The sequence below is a fragment of the Benincasa hispida genome, chromosome 6, assembly GCF_009727055.1.
Source record: "Benincasa hispida cultivar B227 chromosome 6, ASM972705v1, whole genome shotgun sequence".
NCBI lineage: Eukaryota > Viridiplantae > Streptophyta > Magnoliopsida > Cucurbitales > Cucurbitaceae > Benincasa > Benincasa hispida.
In genome coordinates, this window is record NC_052354.1 from 11,123,508 (window position 1) to 11,143,179 (window position 19,672).

The following is a 19,672-nucleotide window of genomic DNA, read 5'->3' on the forward strand; positions in this document are numbered from 1 at the left end:
TATATATATATATATATATATATATATATATATATATATATTATATATATTATATATATATATATATATATATATATATATATATCTATGGAAAGTAAATAAATTTATTGTATATTCAATTTTTTTATTATTAAAGTTGTACATTATTCTTTTAATTAAATTGTACATTATTCTTTTAATTAAGTTGTACATTATTCTTCTAATTAACTTGTACATTATTCTTTTAATTAAGTTGACATTATTCTTCTAATTAAGTTGACATTATTCTTCTAATTAAGTTGTACATTATTCTTCTAATTAAGTTGTACATTATTTCTTCTAATTGAGAAACATATATTTTTTTAAATTGAGAAATAAATATTTTTTTTTTTTCAGATCATGGCTTTAAACTCAGGACCTGTTGATCCCGATGTTTTGTACAACCAGTCCATTCATCGATCATTTGTTGTATGGCGAGATCGTACTACTGAAGAAATATCTTGCAGGCGTCAAGAGGCAGTTTCCAGGGCACTATCCCGCTCCACCCTCGAATACTACCACTACAGTGCACATCTGGACTCAAAATACTACCACTACTGCGCACATCTGGATTCTATGAGATTGCCAGATTAGGATTTATTCAGTTGGACTGGCATCTGATCACAGATGGAGGCCCAAGACGCATACATTCTATATGTCTGTTGGCATACATTCTATATGTCTGTTGGAGAGTGCACTATCACTCTATAAGACATAGAAGTGTTGTTAGGGTTACCTGTTGACAGTGAGTCGGTCACCGGAGTGATGTACGATTTCCAACAATGGCTCCACAGCTATAAACATGTTAATGACGCTCAATTGGTTGGATGAGCCTCCGGTTCTCGGTATGTTGTTTTAATTCAATTTAATTTTTATATCACATGATCTAGTTAATTTAAATTATAAATATATCAATTTTAAAAATTTAGGTGGAGAGACGAATTTTGTGTGACTAGGACAGCCACACATGTAGTTAGCTTTGATCTGCTTCAACCTGAACAAATACATTACACTAAACCTAATTGATTATTTTATACACGTTTTATTGTATTTGTCTTTAATATTCTCTAATATAATATTTTGTGTTTCAGGTTATTTGGGAACCGTACAAAATTATTATGCATACTTTGCCTAATTTTTGTACGAATGATTAAACATATGGTGGACGATGAGTCCTCTCATATGTTTCACATTGGTGAGTGGCATCTTCTTGACAGGGTGATGAGACAAATTCGATTTTCAGCAAAATGTCCCATCGCCTTGTAATACTGAACCCGTACTACATGATATTGACCTAAAGACTGAAGATTGGTCTGAAAAAGTTGCACATTGGTCGTACAAGGTTTATTGTAATGGGGATTTCTCTTGAACAGTCCAAAATATATTCATTGGTATAATATTATATCACAAGACGCTATGTCACTCGTCCGGGAGCAGTTGTGGGTCATCTGGTAAATTAATATATATCTAATTATTTTAATTTAAATTTATTTTAAATATTTGTCTAATTGTTTTATAATTCCAGAAGAATCAAACAACCGTAGACTCCGTGAGGTTGCGAATGATCCGAACCAGGTTCTTACTATATGTAGTGACAACCAAAGCTATATGGAGGAAATTCATTATATGTACGATATACCTATTGTTCCTCCACCAGCTCCTAGACGTAGAGGACCTGTTCGGGAATAGGATGAGTTTGATGAGGTTGCACATAATATGGAAGAGTTGCCCCCTATGATGCAGACGCAGAGTCAAACTGATTATGTTAGTCCGATGATGATGATGCCAGCATTGGTTCAGAACATTATGACTCAAAGGCTGGTCCTTCGTCTTCATACGTGCATGGACATGGTCGGGGTCGTGGAGAGCATAATGAATATTTATATTATAAAGCGCCTGCAGAGGTACCAGAGCAACATCAAGAAGAACCCGAGCAATCTCAAGTTCGAAATCGACGACGACAACCAGCTCGAAATCGACAACGTCTACCTTGTGGGACACATTGATTTTTGTAATTATTTTTATATAAATGTGATATTTAATTTACATTTTTTTATTTTTATGAGATATTATTTTTAATTTATTCTTTTTAATATTATGATATTATTATTTTAATATAGAAGCTTTTAAATGTCATTGACATAAATAATAACATCAGATAGTCTAAATCTAAAAAGTTAGGTAAAAAAAACTTCAAAATCAACACTCAAAACTTTCACATGAAAGTCTAATAAATAAGACTTTATTATTGATATAAAGAACAGAAATTTTAATCCAGTAGTGAGGTCAATAGTTTAAAAAGATTTTACAATAATGATCTTGAATTTCTTTTGTACATTTGGTACCAAGATTTTGATGAAGTTTTTTTTCTTTTTTCTTTTTTAAATTATAAATAATAATAAAAATTTTTTAGAATTTTTTTTATAACATGAAAAATTAAAAAAAAAAAAAAAGAAAGGAAGGAGAAAGAAAGAAGTGGAATGTGTAATAATTAAAAAAAGAAAAAAAAAGAAATTTGTACGGATATCTCGCTCTCGCTCTTTAAATCTCATTCTCTCAAACTATCGCTCTCTCAAAATCTCTCTCTCTTAAAATCTCGCTCTCTCTCTTACTCTTTCCTCTTCGTTCTCTCCCAATACAAAATTATTTTTAACACATCAAATAATTATGAGTGTTATGAGGAAGGTCTTCGGAATGAGAAAGATCTTTCGTTCTCTCCACATCAAATAATTATATATATATATATATATATATGACCAATGAGAAAAAAAGCTAGTAATCATTAATGAAAAAATAACAACAATAACAGAATTTTGAATTGTAAGAGAGAGCGAGATTCTGAGCGAGATTGTAAGAGAAAGCGAGATTGAGAGTGAGATTATAGGAGAGAGCGAGACGCATACATTCCATAGATGTTGGAGATTGTCCCATCCTACAATCTCGCTCTCTCCTAAAATCTCGCTTTCAATCTCGCTCTCTCTTACAATCTCGCTTTCAATCTCGCTCTCTCTTACAATCTCGCTCTCTCTTAGAATCTGTTTCACCTACTTATCTTCCTTGTCAGATTTCCGACAACCCTAATTTACGTACTGTTTCCAAATTTTTCTTTGTTTGTTGTTCGACCTCTACATTAGTCGAATCCTCAACTCTCGACTTCTAGCCTAAAACTCCTAAAACAACAATATTTCTCTAATAAGTTTCAAAACAACAATATTTATCTAATAAATTTTGAAAACAACAATATTAATATTGCAAGTTTATTACAATAATTTAAAATATGTCATACCTATTAGACACGAAATTAATAATTTGGAGACTTATTTTAGGTCTTTAAATTTCGTAAATTGTGTATGTTCGAGATATATTGAATATATATGTGTCAACTACGAGATGATTAAATTTATAATGGAACTCAAAATTTGCAATTGGAAAATACAGAATCCAAAAATTGTGAGCCTAAGGCTTCTACTAAACTTTCTACCAAAGGATTCACCAGACACAATAATCAATAATCATATACAACAAATTACAATCCCAAATTTTACAAAATCATTATAATCTTCATTTGAAAAATATATATATTTATATAAAAAAATAAAATAATCTTCAAAAAAATTGAAAAACATAAGGGGAAAAAAAATAGAAAAAACGACTTTTTAATTTTTAACGCTGGCTAGAAATTAAACCGATTCAGATTCACCGTTTCCATCGTCCCCAAAACGCTAATCTCCCCTCCGCTCCTCCTTCGCCGGAATCACTACCGACAACCACCGCGTAGGGGGGCTCCGGCGATCGGCAACCGAGATTCCGGAGCCACACGACTCTGCATCCATCTACTCCGCCGTAGCTCCGGAATCAAATGAAAGGCGGACCGTCCTTACCTAGATCCATTGACGATTTAGCGGAGGCCGGAATGGCAGCGAATCGAGTGGAGAAATCACGGCGGACTAAATCGTCGCTGAAAGGATCGTCGTGAGCTGGACCTTCGTCGAAATTAAGAGAATAACTGAGAGGATCGTAACGGAAAGTAGATTGACGATTGCGATTCTTATTGAATTGACGAATGAATGTCTTCCATTTAGGGCCAGCGATGATTTCTGACCATTCGCGAAATCTCTTCCAGCCTCTAAGCCACCATTCATCGTCGTTATCGGCTGCCCTAATCCGCTCCCACCAAGACTGCGAGGGATTGGATCTCAGGCAAGGGAGCCAGAGGCAACAGCCGCGGCTGACGAAGGCGGCGTCGTGAAGATCATCGCCGTGGAAGGCATTTTCGTCGGAAGAGAGATCGGGAGATTGAGCAAGAGACATCAAAAAAGAGGTAATTCGATTCTGTTGGAATTGATTTGCAGAAAAGTTTCAACTTTTCTGCAAATCAATTTACACAGAGATTCTCCCTTCTGGGGTTTTTTTTTTCTTTTCTTTTTTTTTTTTTTTGGGAGAGGGTGTCATTCGGTAATTATATAATTATAATTATATGTGCAAAATGAGAGAATTAAGGGAAAATAGAAACGGAAAATACGCTGGAAAATGAATCCTTATTACGCTAAATGCCACTCTGCCAGATGTTTTTTTTCTGTCTTTTTATTGTTTTTAGGTCTAAATTGCTCTATTTTAGTTAAAAAGGAAAAGAAAAGAAAAGAAATGGCCTTTTCGTTTTACAAATCCAATTGCATAATCTAGGTTAGGGATTTGAAATTGTTGATTGTTTTTTGAGATTTTTTATTTATTAAGAATTCTTATTTTGTAAAATTAAAAAAAAATCAATGGGTTAGAATTTATTGGAAAAATTTACAATAGAGAAATATTGTTGTTTTGAGAGTTTGAGGCTAGAGGTCGAACGTTGAGAACTTGACTAATGTGGAGGTCGAACGTTGAGAACTCGACGAACAAAGAAAAACTTGGAAACAATACATAGACGAAACTTCAACCCTCGACAAGGAAAATCTCGCGAATCTCACTTAGGTTGTCGAAGGTTGAAGTTTCGACACACATCCACCATCGAGATTGCAGGTTTATTACATTTTTTTTCCCTCATAGAGGAAATAAAGTAATGAGATGGTATACTATATGTGTCTGTGTACTCAAGCTGCTTCTAACAACCTATGCATTTTGTTATCATTTCGAACCTATGCATTTTGTTATCATTTCGAATTAGACGGAGGTTTGTGGGATTGACGTGAGGGGGTGGGGATGACTATATTTCTGGGAGCTAACTCCAGGCGAATATGAAGCACATGGATACAAGTTATGCCTTGGAATGAAAGACAATTCCGAATTAGCTTTGTCTACGAACAAAATTTTGTATATTAGGTTGTCAAAGGTTACACACATGTCGAAACTTCAAAGCGATTAAGGAGATAAGTGGGCTGAGAGAGCAAGATTCAAAGCGAGATAGTAGGAGAGAGCGAGATGTTAAACGAGATTTTAAGAGGGAGCGAGATTCAAAGTGAGATTTTAGGAGAGAGCGAGATTCAAAGCGAGAATGTTGGAGAGAGCGAGATTTAGTTTATATTGACTAATCTGACTAACATTGAACTTGCTAAAATGAAATGGTTGAATAATTGAAAAATGAGATTATTCAGGAATACACATTGAATGCTAAGATTACGTATTTAGTTTCTGGTAGTAGATCCATAATCAAAGTGTTTGTGATTGTTCCAGAAGAAATGAAAGCTAGTAATCATTAATGGAAAAATAACAACAATAACAGAGAGAGTGAGATATTGAGAGAGAGCGAGAGCGAGATCTTAGGAGAGAGCGATACTAAGAGAGTGAGAGTGAGAGAGCCAGATCCTGTCTCTTATACACATCTAGATGTGTATAAGAGACAGGTATTGTAGAGAGCGAGATTGAGAGAGCGAGACTAAGAGAGCGAGAGTTCACTTTATTTGAACTTTCCATATAAATATATATAAAAAAAAAAGAGAAAAAAAAAGCTAATAATCATACTATAATTGAATAATCATTAGACAATAAATTGAATATATTAGATTATTATACTATAATTGAATTATCATTAGACAACAAATTGAATATATTAGATTATTATACTATAATTGAATAATCATTAGACAATAAATTGAATATATTAGATTATTATACTATAATTGAATTATCATTAGACAACAAATTGAATATATTAGATTATTATACTATAATTGAATTATCATTAGACAACAAATTGAATATATTAGATTATTATAATGTAATTGAATCATCATTAGACAATAAATTGAATATATTAGATTATTATACTATAATTGAATAATCATTAGACAACAAATTGAATATATTAGATTATTATACTATAATTGAATAATCATTAGACAATAAATTGAATATATTAGATTATTATAATGTATTGATTACAAAAAAAAAAAATATTGAATATACCATAAATTATTATAAAAAAATTGAATATGCAATAAATTATAATAAAAAAATTGAATATACAATAAAATGAATATATAATAAAAAAGTTATTTATTATTCAATCCCTAACTATCTGGAGCCCGTCTTAATAACGAAGGACACTTCCTTCGATTATGTCCTTCGATTATGTCCTAACTGGTTACAAAATCCACATCGTTGTCGAGTGGCTGATTATGTTCAATCCATCTCGTTGTGATAACGTGAACTTTTCAGTCTGCCAGGTCTTCTCAACAACGATAGATCAAGATGTAAGACGGGCATATTAAGGTGCGTGATCCAGTAATCTTCATGCGGTACAGGTTGAAATTAAGGAGAGTAACATTCAGCATACGTTGACAATTTGTAGTAGTCCTCAATAAAATATTCGTAGTTCATGTTAAAATGTGAGCAAATGGCCATAAAATGCGAGCATGGAATGTCGAATGCTTGTCACTTGTTACATGAACAGTACCGCTCGGTATGATGACTTGTTCGAGATCACTAAGTATGAAACACCTGAGAGAAATTGTAACAAACAAAGATGTGTGTTTAATTTCAGATCGACATGCTGGTATATTACAGTAGTGAACAACCCAGCAAATGGTTGGACGGGACCAAAATGTCACCATCGTTTCTGCTTACGACATATCGTCAGTAACTTCAATAAAAGTATAAATTTAATTCATTGAAAAATTATGTTTATCGTGCCGAGTGTTAATTTCAAATTCGAAAGTTCAACAAAGCAATTGAAGATATTAAAGGAATAAATCGGAGCTATCTGAGTTTTTTTGACAACATTAGTTTAGAGCAATGGACTCAAGCACATGATGGAGGATTCAGATATGGATGGATGACGACAAATCTATCAGAGTGCATAAATGGAATCCTCAAAGGAGCTCGAATGTTGCCTATAAATGCTCTTGCTTAGATAACATTCTTCAAATGCGTGAACTATTTCGAGAAAAAAAGAGAAGAAATAAGGGATGCATTGGAGCGTGAGTTTTTTGAGAAAAGAAGATAACATTCTTTAAATGCGTGAGTTTTTTACAAATATCTTGCAGACGTCGAGAGGCAATTCTCCAGCGCACTATCCCGCTCCACCCTCGAATACTACCACTACTGTGCACATCTGGATTCTATAGGGTCTGTCTCTTATACACATCTAGATGTGTATAAGAGACAGCATCTGTTGTATGGCGAGATCGTACTACTGGAGAAATATCTTGCAGACGTCGAGAGGCAATTCTCCAGCGCACTATCCCGCTCCACCCTCGAATACTACCGCTACTGCGCACATCTGGATTCTATGGGGTTGCCAGATTAGGATTTATTCAGTTGGACTGGCATCTGATCACAGCCTTGGTCGAGAGATGGAGGCCCGAGACGCATACATTCCATATGTCTGTTGGAGAGTGCACTATCACTCTACAAGACATAGAAGTGTTGTTGGGGTTACCTGTTGACGGTGAGCCGGTCATCGGAATATGATTAGGAACACAATTTCGTGAGCTCACAGATGATGCAGACGAGGAAACCGTCATAAGATATGCGCGAGCATATATACTACAAATGATGGGTGGAAATCTGTTTTCAGATAAATCAAGTCATTTTGTTCACTTGATGTTCCTGCCACTGTTAGCTAACCTCCATGATGCGGGGCGGTATTCGTGGGGTGGAGCATGCTTGGCATGGTTGTATAGACAACTATGCAAAGCAACAAGACCTGAGGTTCGAGAGATAGTTGGGCCTCTCATACTTTTGCAACTATGGGCTTGGGAGTGATTTCCAACAATGGTTCCACAGCTACATCATGTTAATGACGCTCAGTTAGTTGGACGAGCCTACGGTTCTCGGTATGTTGTTTTAATTCAATTTAATTTTTATATCACTGATCTAGTTAATTTAAATTCTAAATTATCAATTTAAAAATTTAGGTGGAGAGACAAATTTTGTGTGACTAGGACAGCCACACATGTAGTCAACCAATATAGATACATGTTTGATCTGCTTCAACCTGAACAGGTACATTACACTAAACCTAATTGATTATTTTATTCACATTTTTATTGTATTTGTCTTTAATATTCTCTAATATAATATTTTGTGTTTCAGGTTATTTGGGAGTCGTACAAAATTATTATGCATACTTTGTCTAATTTTTGTATGAATGGTCAAAACATATGGCGGACGATGAGTTCCTCTCATATATTTTCACATTGGTGAGTGGCTGACAGGGTGATGAGACAATTCGGTTTTCAGCAGGATGTCCCATCGCCTTATAATTCTGAACCCGTACTGCATGATATTGACCTAAGGACTGGAGATTGGTCCGAAAAAGTAGCACACTTGGTAGTGCAATGACACTATCGTGCAAGGTTTATTGCAGTGGGGTTTTTTTTAAACAGTTTGACACAGATGTCACTCCAGAATATATTCATTGATATAATAATATCACAAGACGTTACGTCACTCGTCCGGGAGTAGCTGTGGGTCATCTGGTAAATGAATGAATATTATCTAATTATTTTTAATTTAAATTTATTTTAAAATTGTCTAATTGTTTTATAATTCATAGAGATCGAACAATAGTAGACTCCGTGAGGTTGCGAATGATCCGAACCAAGTTCTTGCTATATGTAGTGACAACCAAAGCTATATAGAGGAAATTCATTATATGTACGATATACTTGTTGTTCCTCCACCAGCTCCTGGACGTAGAGGACCTGTTCGAGAAGAGGATGAGTTTGATGAGGTTACACATAATGTGGAAGAGTTGCCCCCTATGATGCAGACGCAGAGTCAAACTGATTATGTATAGTCCGATGATGATGATGTCAGCATTTGGTTCAGGACATTATGACTCAGAGGTTGGTCCTTTGTCTTCATACGTGCATGGACATGGTCGGGATCGTGGAGAGCATAATGAATATTTATATTATGAAGCGCCTACAGTGGTACCAGAGCAATATCAAGAAGAACCCAAGCAACCTCAAGTTCGAAGTCGACGACGACAACCAGTTTGAAATCGACGACGTCCGCCTTGTGGGACACATTGATTTTTATATAAATGAGATATTTAATTTACATTTTTATTTTTATTTTTATGAGTTATTATTTTTTTAATTTATTCTTTTTAGAGTTTAAATAAAATAATAAAATATTTTTAGAAATTGTTTTTATAAAATAGAAAATTTAAAAAAAAAAAAAAGAAAAAAAGAAAGAAGAAGGTGGAATGTGTAATAATTAAAAAAGAAAAAAAAGAAAAATTTGTACGGTATTCTCGCTCTCGCTCTCAAAATCTTGCTCTCTCAAACTCTCGCTATCAAAATCTCGCTCTCGAATTTGATAGGGAAGTTCAGTGGCAAAAAGAAAGAGATTCATTAGCTCGTTATTTAGTCAGACTTGCTGAGATGACAGAATTCGTAAAAATTATTCAACAAACTTTGGAAGGAATTCCAGGGGATCTTATGAAAATTTAGAAATATGATCTTTTGATAGAAGAAGGTTTCCGGAATGATAATTAAACCGACTCAATAATAATGTTAGGAAGGGCAAGGTCGAATGTTCAAAGTTCGACGTACAAATGAAAGGAAGGTCGAGGGTTCAAAATTCGACCTATCTAAGTCGAATTTTCTACCCTCGACTTATTTAAAAAAAATAAACAATAATATTTTTACAAATAGTTTGAAAACAACAATATTTTCCTAAATAGTTTCTAAATGGACAATATCCTTTTAATTTTTCCCTTGTTTTCTTATATTTGAAAAAGAACTCATAAAATTATAGTTTTATTTAACATATTTGAACGTGCTAGGTGAAATAAAAATAATTTTGTTGATGGGTCAGTTGAATTTCTTGTATCCATTATTTTATTATTATTCTCGTAGGGACTCTTGTATTCATTAGTATTTTAATAATTTTTCTCCGTGTTTGAATATGACAACAAAATTATATTTATGTTTATGAAATTATCAGAGTATGAATTTTTAGTACATTAAAAGTTGATATTAGGGTCTATTTAATAGGAAACTCAATTTTGTTTTATGCTTTCATATTCATTGAGTTTAGTGAATAGGTTTAGTTGGCGTATTTATACAAATCTTGAAAACAGTTTTTTTTTTTTTTTTCGGTACATCCAAATTTTGAATTCAAAATTTTAAAATGGAGAACTATATTAAAAATAATAAAAACAATAATGATTATACTATTTCATGTTATAAAATCAACTATTTTTGTTAAATTTAAAGTATGTAATATATTATATGATATTATATGATATTACAAAATAACAATTATACAAAAAGCTTAATATAAAACAAGTTCAGAAATTAATTAGTAATGGTTTATATTTACTTAGTATTTAGTGAATAATTAAATATATTTTCAATTATATTTTGAAAATTTATTTAAATTGTAATTTAAGTTTTGAATATGTTACCAAATATATATATATATGAAAATATGAAAAAAAAAAAATTTGTTTTCAATGAAACTCTTTCTTTACAAATTTCTATTTTCAAAAGATTAAAGACTATTATGTATATTTCTAATTATATTTGTCATTAATGTTGATTGATGAGGGTTGTTGTACAATAATCATTTATCTTGAAATTGGGGAGTGATAAAATACTTCATCTCAACAATATATGGTGTGAAAAAATTGAAAATCTAGAATTCATAATACATGTTTGATGTTAATTGAACTTATTTTAGCATCTCATATTTTAATTATTACAACTCAACATTTTATCATAATAAAAAAAAAATTAAGAGTAAATACCAATTTATACTTTTGAACTTTGACAGTTATACCAATTTAAACCTTAAACTAAATATGGTTAATTTAAACCTTGAACTTTCATAAGTGTATCAATTCGAACTCCAAACTTTAATAAGTATATCAATTTAAACCTTCCTTCTAATTTAGTTTGAAAAATATCATGCAAAATATTTAATGTTATCAATTAAACTTTTATAAATGAATCAATTTAGAAGATTTATTAGGATTACATGTGAAAATCATCCATGCATAAATTCTTATAGGTGTATAGACTTCTACAAATGTCGATTTAACAAAACTGATGATTATAATTTGAATGGACAATTTTCAAATAAATATTAATCGAGAGACTAAATTATTTGATTATATAAGTTTAGAGATTTAATTGATAAAATTACAAGTTTCACATAATGTTTATCCAAATAACACATAATGCCGAGTTTAAGTTGATACACTTTAGAAAATTCGAGACTTAAATTGATACAATTATTATTTTAGGGTTTAAATTAATATAATTTCCAAAGTTTATTTGTCAGAAAAAACAATAATAATTAGATATCAAATTCTGTAGTTTTGAATAAAAATATGTAAACAGAAGGGAAAAAACGATTTTTTTCATTGATATGGATATATTTTTGTTTAAATGATGGGCCTTGTCTCATCTCTCTTAACAAATGCTTTACAATTTTTGTAAAGGTCAAAATTTTCCATTAATTAACATCACACAGCAATATAGAAATTGGTTGTTTTGTTGATTACATTATAGTTTATAGATAGAAATATATGTTCTTCTTCTTTTTTTTTTTTTTGAGAGTTGAAGATTTGAGTCGAACACATCACCAATTTGAATTTTACCAACTGAACTTTCATAACACGATCTCAAAACTATTTTATTAAACTATGTTTAGATTAACACGATAACTATGTCATAATCACCATACAGTTGTTGCACTATTTCTTGGTGTTAAATAATATCTTAATTCAATTTTTTTTTGTCAATTAGTGATTTAATATGGTATCAAAATAGAAAGTCCAAGAGGTCATATAATCAAATTTCTACAATGTTATTTCTTTCCCAATTAATATTGATATCCACTTGTTGGGTCTTCTACATATTTCAAGTCTAATAATGACGGAGAGTATTAGATTATGCTATATATTAAATTTACGTTTATCCATCAACTTAAGCTTTTGAATCAATTGGTGATTTAATACTTATAAATGTAAAACATTACATCGTCTGATATTTAGCTCAATCAGATCAATCATTCAAGGTCAACCTCAACATTAGCTAATTGGTTACGACATACCTTCATCAAAGAGATCACATACTCGAATCACTTACTCAAACTCAAAAAACAAATAATAAATAAAATGATAAAATAATAACCAGCACAACTACCTAGGCAATTTAGTCATCTTACTGATAAGATGCTGAATTCTTGAGGATGTTAAAGAACTCAAGGTTGTGTCAGATTTAGATCTTGTGAACTTTTATAAATTTATTTCAATAAATTTATCAATTATTATAATGATAATATAATATCTAAGAATATGATGCATAAAGAATAGTTTCAATATTGCCAATCTTCATTATTGCTCAGTTCTGAAGCATAAGAATAATTAATGAAATAGAGAACAAATGTAACCCTGTTGAACAATATTACTTGAAGTCTTGTGGTCTAATTATAAAACAAAGATGGTGTTGTGGACTTGTGGCTGCAAGTCTGAGAAGATGAATGTTCAAGAGAATCTAGCCAGGTTCTTGCCCCAATGCCATTGTTCAAGCAAAAGCCTAGTCCCCATCACAATGAACTCCAAACAGATCACATCCTTCACTTGATTAATTTCAACACATTTCCCACCAGATGTATGCAATCAGTTAAAAGAACCTGAAAAATAGAAAGCACGAAAGTTTCCTCATTACACGAGGCTGCATCTAAGTTTAATGCTAAAGGGTCGGGTTGGAATGACCCTCCAAGTGCTTAAAAGAAGAGTTTATAAGTGCTAAAAAGTACATTTTAAGCATATAAAAAGTCATTTTAAAATGGCTGAAAATTTTTGGAAACCGAAGTTTACTTCCATTCTTTTTCTCAATTGGTTTTAGGTACTTTTTTTTAGAGAAGAATCATTTCATTGGAAAATTAAAATAAGGGGAGACCTCAAGCATTAATAGGTGATTACAATAAAGATTTCCAATTGGAAACTAAATAAGAAAGATAAAAACTCTAAAAAAGGTGCTTAGTTTTGCAACCGTACAACCTAGTAGACAGAACCAAATCCATGAAACCATCTAAACAAGAAGAGAAATCTTAGAGACACTTATTACATTCCCATTTTAAACTTTGACTAGTAAAAGTATACCTTTAGCCTAAAAAAATTTATATTGGGGATAATGATCTATAAGAACAAATGGAACAAAAACCAAGTTTAGTACTTGGACTTACATTTACTATTCCCAAATAAGTCTGCATAGTCACTAAAAACAATACCTTGTCATATTGCATGGTGTTTTCCCATACCCTTCGAACATGAAACTGCCATTGGCAATTATACAAGCAAACTTATTTTATTTGTCTATGAGTAATGTTATATTTAGTACCTAAGGTCATAAACTATAGATCACTCTTTTAAATCCTGAAATATCAATCCTTATCCTTGATCCATTTTATTTTAGCTTGGCGTTTCTCTTTACCATTGACAATCAATAAAGAAAGTTAACAGGGATGATCAAATTGGAGAAAAGAATCTTCTTGCAATAAATGAAAAGTTTAAATACATGAATACCTTGAGCAACAAGAATGAGAATTGATCCAAAAACCATGTATAGGTTGAGCCTTTTTTATATTGGCTTTACATTAAAAAAATACACACACACGTTGATGTAGAAATAACTATGTATGAACCCTTTTAGAACACCTGACTATTTAGTTCCAAAAATTTGACAAATACATACCGATATTTGCGCACGTTTTGATCAGAGGCGGAAGAAGCAATTGTAGATCTCGCACGGACATACAGTTGAACAGTAGTACGTACAGTGTCCAATAATACTAGGTTAAACTACATCTAAAGAAGTTGAAGCACTGCACAAATGAATTAAGAGTTAAATACCTTCTCTTTATGAAAGGTAGAACTAAAAAGGAAGACAACAATTGGTCCTATCTGAATTTTGACACTTAATTCTTAATTGTAGTCTCTTGTGCTTCTTCGTCTTTCTCTATTAAATCCCTTTTGAATGATTTGGTGGGTGGTAGCTGAGCCTATTATTAAGGATTTTTATTCCGCTATCTAGTAGGATTTTTACACTAGGAAGATAAATCTTCCTCTAAGAGTTTAGTCTTGGTGCTGTTAATATTGTTGATTGTTTGGAACGTTGAATGTCTTACACGTCTCTCTCGCCCTCTTCATGTATTATGTGTCAATGCAATTGTGAATCTCCAGCTCACCTTTTCATGCATTGCTTTTTTGCTTCACATTTCTGGCACACTTGTTTTGGATGCTTTTAGTTGGTCTTTGACATGCATCGATCTTATATATTTTAGCGTCTCTTTTGATTGGTCATCGTTTTGATGGTACAAAAAAGATGATTTGATTGGCTCTTACGCATGCTTTCTTTTGGACTTTTAGTGTAAGCACAATGGCCGTATCTCCGGTGATTCTTTTTCCTTTTTTTATAGATTTATGGATTTGATTTTGTCTACTGCTTTTCATGGGTGCAAGTATAAGTACCTTTTCAATCATTTTATTTAGTCTCCAATTGGAATGTTGCTTGTACTTACCTATTTGTTTTTGGAATTTCCCCCTCTATTTCGTTAATCAATAAAAATGTTTCTTGTTCCCAAAAAAACCAGTCTTGTGTTGTGAGAAATGGACCGTCGTAACACTTTGAAGGCGAGGGAGACCATGCCGGGGGAGTTATGCTTTGTTAATGTCATCAAAGGAAACTTTCATTGTTCCTCATCTTTGATACATTGATTGCAGGCCAACAATGCCATTTCTACAAGTTCTCACAATGAAATTATCTAATTTAGTTATGTGTAATCCATCTTTCCTTGACAAGCAATAAATGAACTAGGAAAAGTTGAACTAAAGTTGAAATCCACCTGCAGAGATTTCTTCCTTGCTTCATCGTTATCTCGAAGCTTATTTGAAGATATACCATTATCCTGCCGACTGATGATTTAAAATCCCTGGCTGGTTATGACTTATTGCAGCAGAAAACCATCAACCTCAAACCTCCATCCTCTAAGGACTATGGGCTCCATCCAAATAAAATACAAGATGTTCGGGATTCGATATCAACAGATCTGTCAGGAACAATCTGTGCTCGTCCTTCAAAGTTGGCAGTGGTAAGCCCTTCTATGAACTGCTCAGGCAAAGACCTCTGACAACATATATATATATATATATTCTTTTTTTTAAAAAAAAGAATCAGAAAACACAAGATAATGTTATGAAGACTGAAGACAAATCTCTATGTAGAACTTACACTTTGTTCTACGTATGGCAGTTTGGAATGGCTAGCCCTGTGAAGCCATGTGGAGGATAGGGCAACAGCAAGACCAGCATTTTGATACTGGTGCTCGCCTTCAAGCCCAAGTTTACGACCATGTAGTAGCTCAGGGTCCAATGGCAGCACTACGGTAAGTTAAGTTGTATGTGTGATGTGCAAAATTGTTGCAGTTCATTATCTAGTTTCAGGTTCAACCATGTAGTCATGTAGACGCAAAAAAGCATAGATCACTACGAGAAATAATTTAAGCTCACATCTATAATAGCAAGTAATAGAAAATTCAGATTGTACGAAGTTAACATGACATTGTTTCAAATATAAGGTAGTAATGAACAATGCATGTCATAGTGTAATAAAATAAAATTCAAACATTATGGGAAGGGTCAGGTCTTATGGTGATTATACGAATGAAGAAGATCTCTGCACATACATCCAACTGGGAAGCTTTATCTCTAAGCATATGCATGGCTTCATCAGGTTGAAACACAGTAAAAGCCGGAGTCTCATGCTGCACCAAAGTGAAAGAGAAACAACAAACATTAAATTTATTATTCCTAGACGGTCATACTTTGAGGAAAGTCGTTTGAAGCCTTAAAGATACTAGCTTTCTCTTCATTACCTTAATTTCTTCACCCTTGGTATTACATTCGTTCAAGGTTGACAAAATAACTGCTTCCTATTAAACTTAGACAACTAGTGAGTCCTTCTCTTTTGCTTTTCTAGTATCCAAAAGTCCCACTGAGTGACCTCCCACCCTATGCACACAGCACTCCATAATCAGATTATTATTTGAGCCAACAACTGGTAGTTAGCTGACACATGCTAGACAATGCTTGAAAGTGTTGGGAACAAATGAAGCCTTGCCATTGACATACTTTTTTTTCTGTTCAGGCGAGTGGTTTAGGATATGCAACCTCTTCAAAGTAATGAAAACCATTATATAGGCTCTACTTGTAACACAATTATAAATGATATAAACGTTTCTAAGTTCAAGTAGTTTGTTAGGATCTCTCCTAACAAGAACAATACTCAAGAATACAGAATAAACTCAAGAACAGTTCAATTATAGAAATATAGGAAAATGTATTGAAGTATACTATCAACTTATAAGCAAAGTAACAAGATAACCTCTAGTCTTTCGAGAGGGCTAATCTCTCCTTAAATTCCCCATAGAAAATTCCTTACAAAATACTTCTTGCCCTTTCTCTCAACTCACTCCCTCTATTTATACCTAAAAGCCTTAACAAGTTCACTATCTAATTACCAAAATGCCCCTTCTAATAACTATCCTAATATTTACTAATAATCCTACTATTTCCAATAACTAGGGGTCTTACATAGTTCTTGTCCACTTTCCAACTAGAAGCACTTATCTGTGAGGTCCCCTATCATCCATACATCCGAGAGAAGAGATAGGAAGGAGAATTAGTGCTTGATAATCAGCTCAGGAGTTGTACAGTTGTTACATGGCGAGTGGGGACCCGTGCAAGGGTTTTTGTAGGGTTTGAAGGCTCTATTGTGGGGGCGGAAATTTTGGCTGAAGGCTGTGGTTTAGGAGAGTATTCCGGCACTCTCGAATGTGCCGGGGAGTTATCTTCTTTCTTTTGCTCTTTATCTTTCATCTTGTTAAAGTTGATCCTGAGACATTGTGATTTAGTGTATTTTGTTCCTAGTTGAATATACATATCGATCAGGGATACTATTCCCCTGTTTTGTAGCTCTTGTTGGGATTTTCTGATTGCAAAAAGTAGAAAATACCTAACATTATCAAACATGATACAAACAATCTATACTCATGCATAAGCCAAAGTAAACGTAAACGGTTGATGTGATCATAACCCAGAGAAGCTATACCAAGCGCAATGGGCGTCTGGACCTGAAAGGCATTAGAATCTATGAAAATGGCTATACCTTGATATGAGGTTTTTACTTCCTAAAATAGATGAAGAACAAATTACATTTGAAGTAGTATGTAGTATGCAAATTAGTTACCCATCCAAGCGAATAAAATGATATTTACAATTTAAAGTAAAAAAAAAAAAGGAAATTAAAAACAATCCAATATAAATTAGGTTAAAAAAAGTACAATAGAGAAGGTAGTAAGTTTGAGGAAAATCCTCTGCAAAAGAAGGGACTTCAATGAAGCAGCATTAATGATGATCGAAGACATACTGATAGTTGTTAAGTTACACCTAGTTCAAAATTTTAGATGGATATATTAAGGTAAAGTTAATCCTTTTAATATATTATCAACACTCCACCCCATGTGTACCTTAGAGATCAACAAAAGATCCCCCTGCATGAATTATTGAATAATTAACATGAAATGTGAAGGAAATAATGTAGTAGGGGTTGTAATTTCACAATTCTTGCATAAATAATGATGATACCTTGCCTTTGGTGCCAGCTGCATGAATGACCTTCATTTGCGACATGGACTCCTCCAAATCAAGCATCTATTGTATTGAATGAACTCAATGATCATCAGCCCAAGTATACCAGCAATAATAAAGTGTTAAGTTTCAGTAATACCTTTACGTACTCAAACATCAACTAAAATCGATCCCCAGATTTATCACAGCATCTCCGGTTGACAATCAACGAGAATAATGCATCCAATGCCTCTTTATAGGCCGTCTGTGATCTTTTCAATGTGTCATTACCTTCAAAAGCACCAATCAAAACCCACAAACATTTTTAGTTTTTACATGACAGAAATGTTTAACACATCCTTTTCAGATTAAGATATCTACACCTTCTACCATGGTTACCAGATGACCCCCAAGTTCTCTAATATCTCGAGGATTCAACCTAGCTCAAAAACACATTCACCAGTTCAAAAGATTCAATGGACTGGGAACCAGAGATCAGCACCTTCATGTTCTCCAATCTGCAAAACGACTTATGGATTTCAATGGAGGGAAAAGCATAAAGTATTCAGGAAATACTAATCCCTTCTCTAAAACAAAGGTAACACATAAAAACAACCAGAAAATTCCAATTTACTTAAAACAATATTGCGTTCTATTTACTAATTTGAATTTCGCTTCAGATTAGGTAGCAGTTTCTTATACATTTACATTCTAATCACAACCCTTTTCACTGTCTAGCTGATTCCCCGGTCGAACTATGAATTCATTCCATAAGACATCTAATTTCCCAGTTCCCTATACAACGGCAACAAAGAAAGACGGGTTCGTTATTCTCCATCTTTTCTTAGATGCAGCTGAGTAATATTAATAAAACACAATTAATAAATTCAATTACCATTTATTCATCGTTCAGATAAGAACGGAGTCAAAGGGGGAAAAGGGTCATCGTCTTTTCATCAATCCCTTCCTCTCGATTACCGGACGGACGGTAATACATCGGAGAAACTGAGGGCAATGAGTTAAGGGTCGAAAAGGGAAGCTAAGGAAGAGAGAAAGAGAGTGTGAAATGAAGAAAAGGGTATGTGGGGGTGAAGTGAAGAAGCGTTTGGATCATGGAAACAGAGAATAAAAAAATCTTTGGCCAGATTCGAATTGGGGATTGTGAATATGAATTGGTTGGATTAAGAAACAATAAGATAAACAATAGAAGAGTTGTTGAAGCTGTTGATGGGAAGTGGGATGGTGTAGAGGTTGAATCAATGTCGTTGGAATGTCCCTACTGCGGGAAATTCATCAACAGGTGAAAAAAGTTGCGAGCGACATCATCTGATATGACGCCGAACTTCCATTTTCGCTCCCTCCATCTTGGACTAAACGATTTAAATTCAATTTGGTTTGGTTTGGTTTTTTTATCCAAATCGACCGAATTTTTTATTTTTTTTATTTTGTTATAATATAAAATTGAATTTTATGTCTAGTGAAACCTTACATTTTTAATTCATTAGTAAATTTATGAGTGATGTCAAGTGATGGTATGTAAACCCCGAACCTTATTTTCCCTACTTAGATACG

The 19,672-nt window shown here is 33.0% G+C and overlaps 1 protein-coding gene and 2 long non-coding RNA genes across 3 annotated transcripts; all 3 read right to left on the reverse strand.

The window, feature by feature from the left end:
* Window positions 1–3,873: 3,873 nt before the first annotated feature.
* Window positions 3,874–4,329, reverse strand: LOC120079097. The gene has a single exon (XM_039033284.1). The coding sequence runs from the start codon at window positions 4,327–4,329 to the stop codon at window positions 3,874–3,876; it is 456 nt and encodes a 151-aa protein (XP_038889212.1).
* Window positions 4,330–15,105: 10,776 nt separating this feature from the next.
* LOC120080580 lies at window positions 15,106–17,549 on the reverse strand. The gene is made up of 3 exons (XR_005482567.1): window positions 16,348–17,549; window positions 15,705–16,236; window positions 15,106–15,599 (listed from the first exon to the last, which is right to left on the reverse strand). It is a non-coding gene; the product is annotated as an uncharacterized LOC120080580 (long non-coding RNA).
* A 5-nt stretch (window positions 17,550–17,554) lies between these two features.
* Window positions 17,555–19,466, reverse strand: LOC120080579. The gene is made up of 5 exons (XR_005482566.1): window positions 18,996–19,466; window positions 18,484–18,618; window positions 18,261–18,391; window positions 18,119–18,184; window positions 17,555–17,604 (listed from the first exon to the last, which is right to left on the reverse strand). It is a non-coding gene; the product is annotated as an uncharacterized LOC120080579 (long non-coding RNA).
* Window positions 19,467–19,672: the final 206 nt, after the last annotated feature.

Coding starts and splice junctions, on each gene's coding strand:
- LOC120079097 (XM_039033284.1), bottom strand. CDS start 4,329: ATGTCTCTTGCTCAATCTCCCGATCTCTCTTCCGACGAAAATGCCTTC.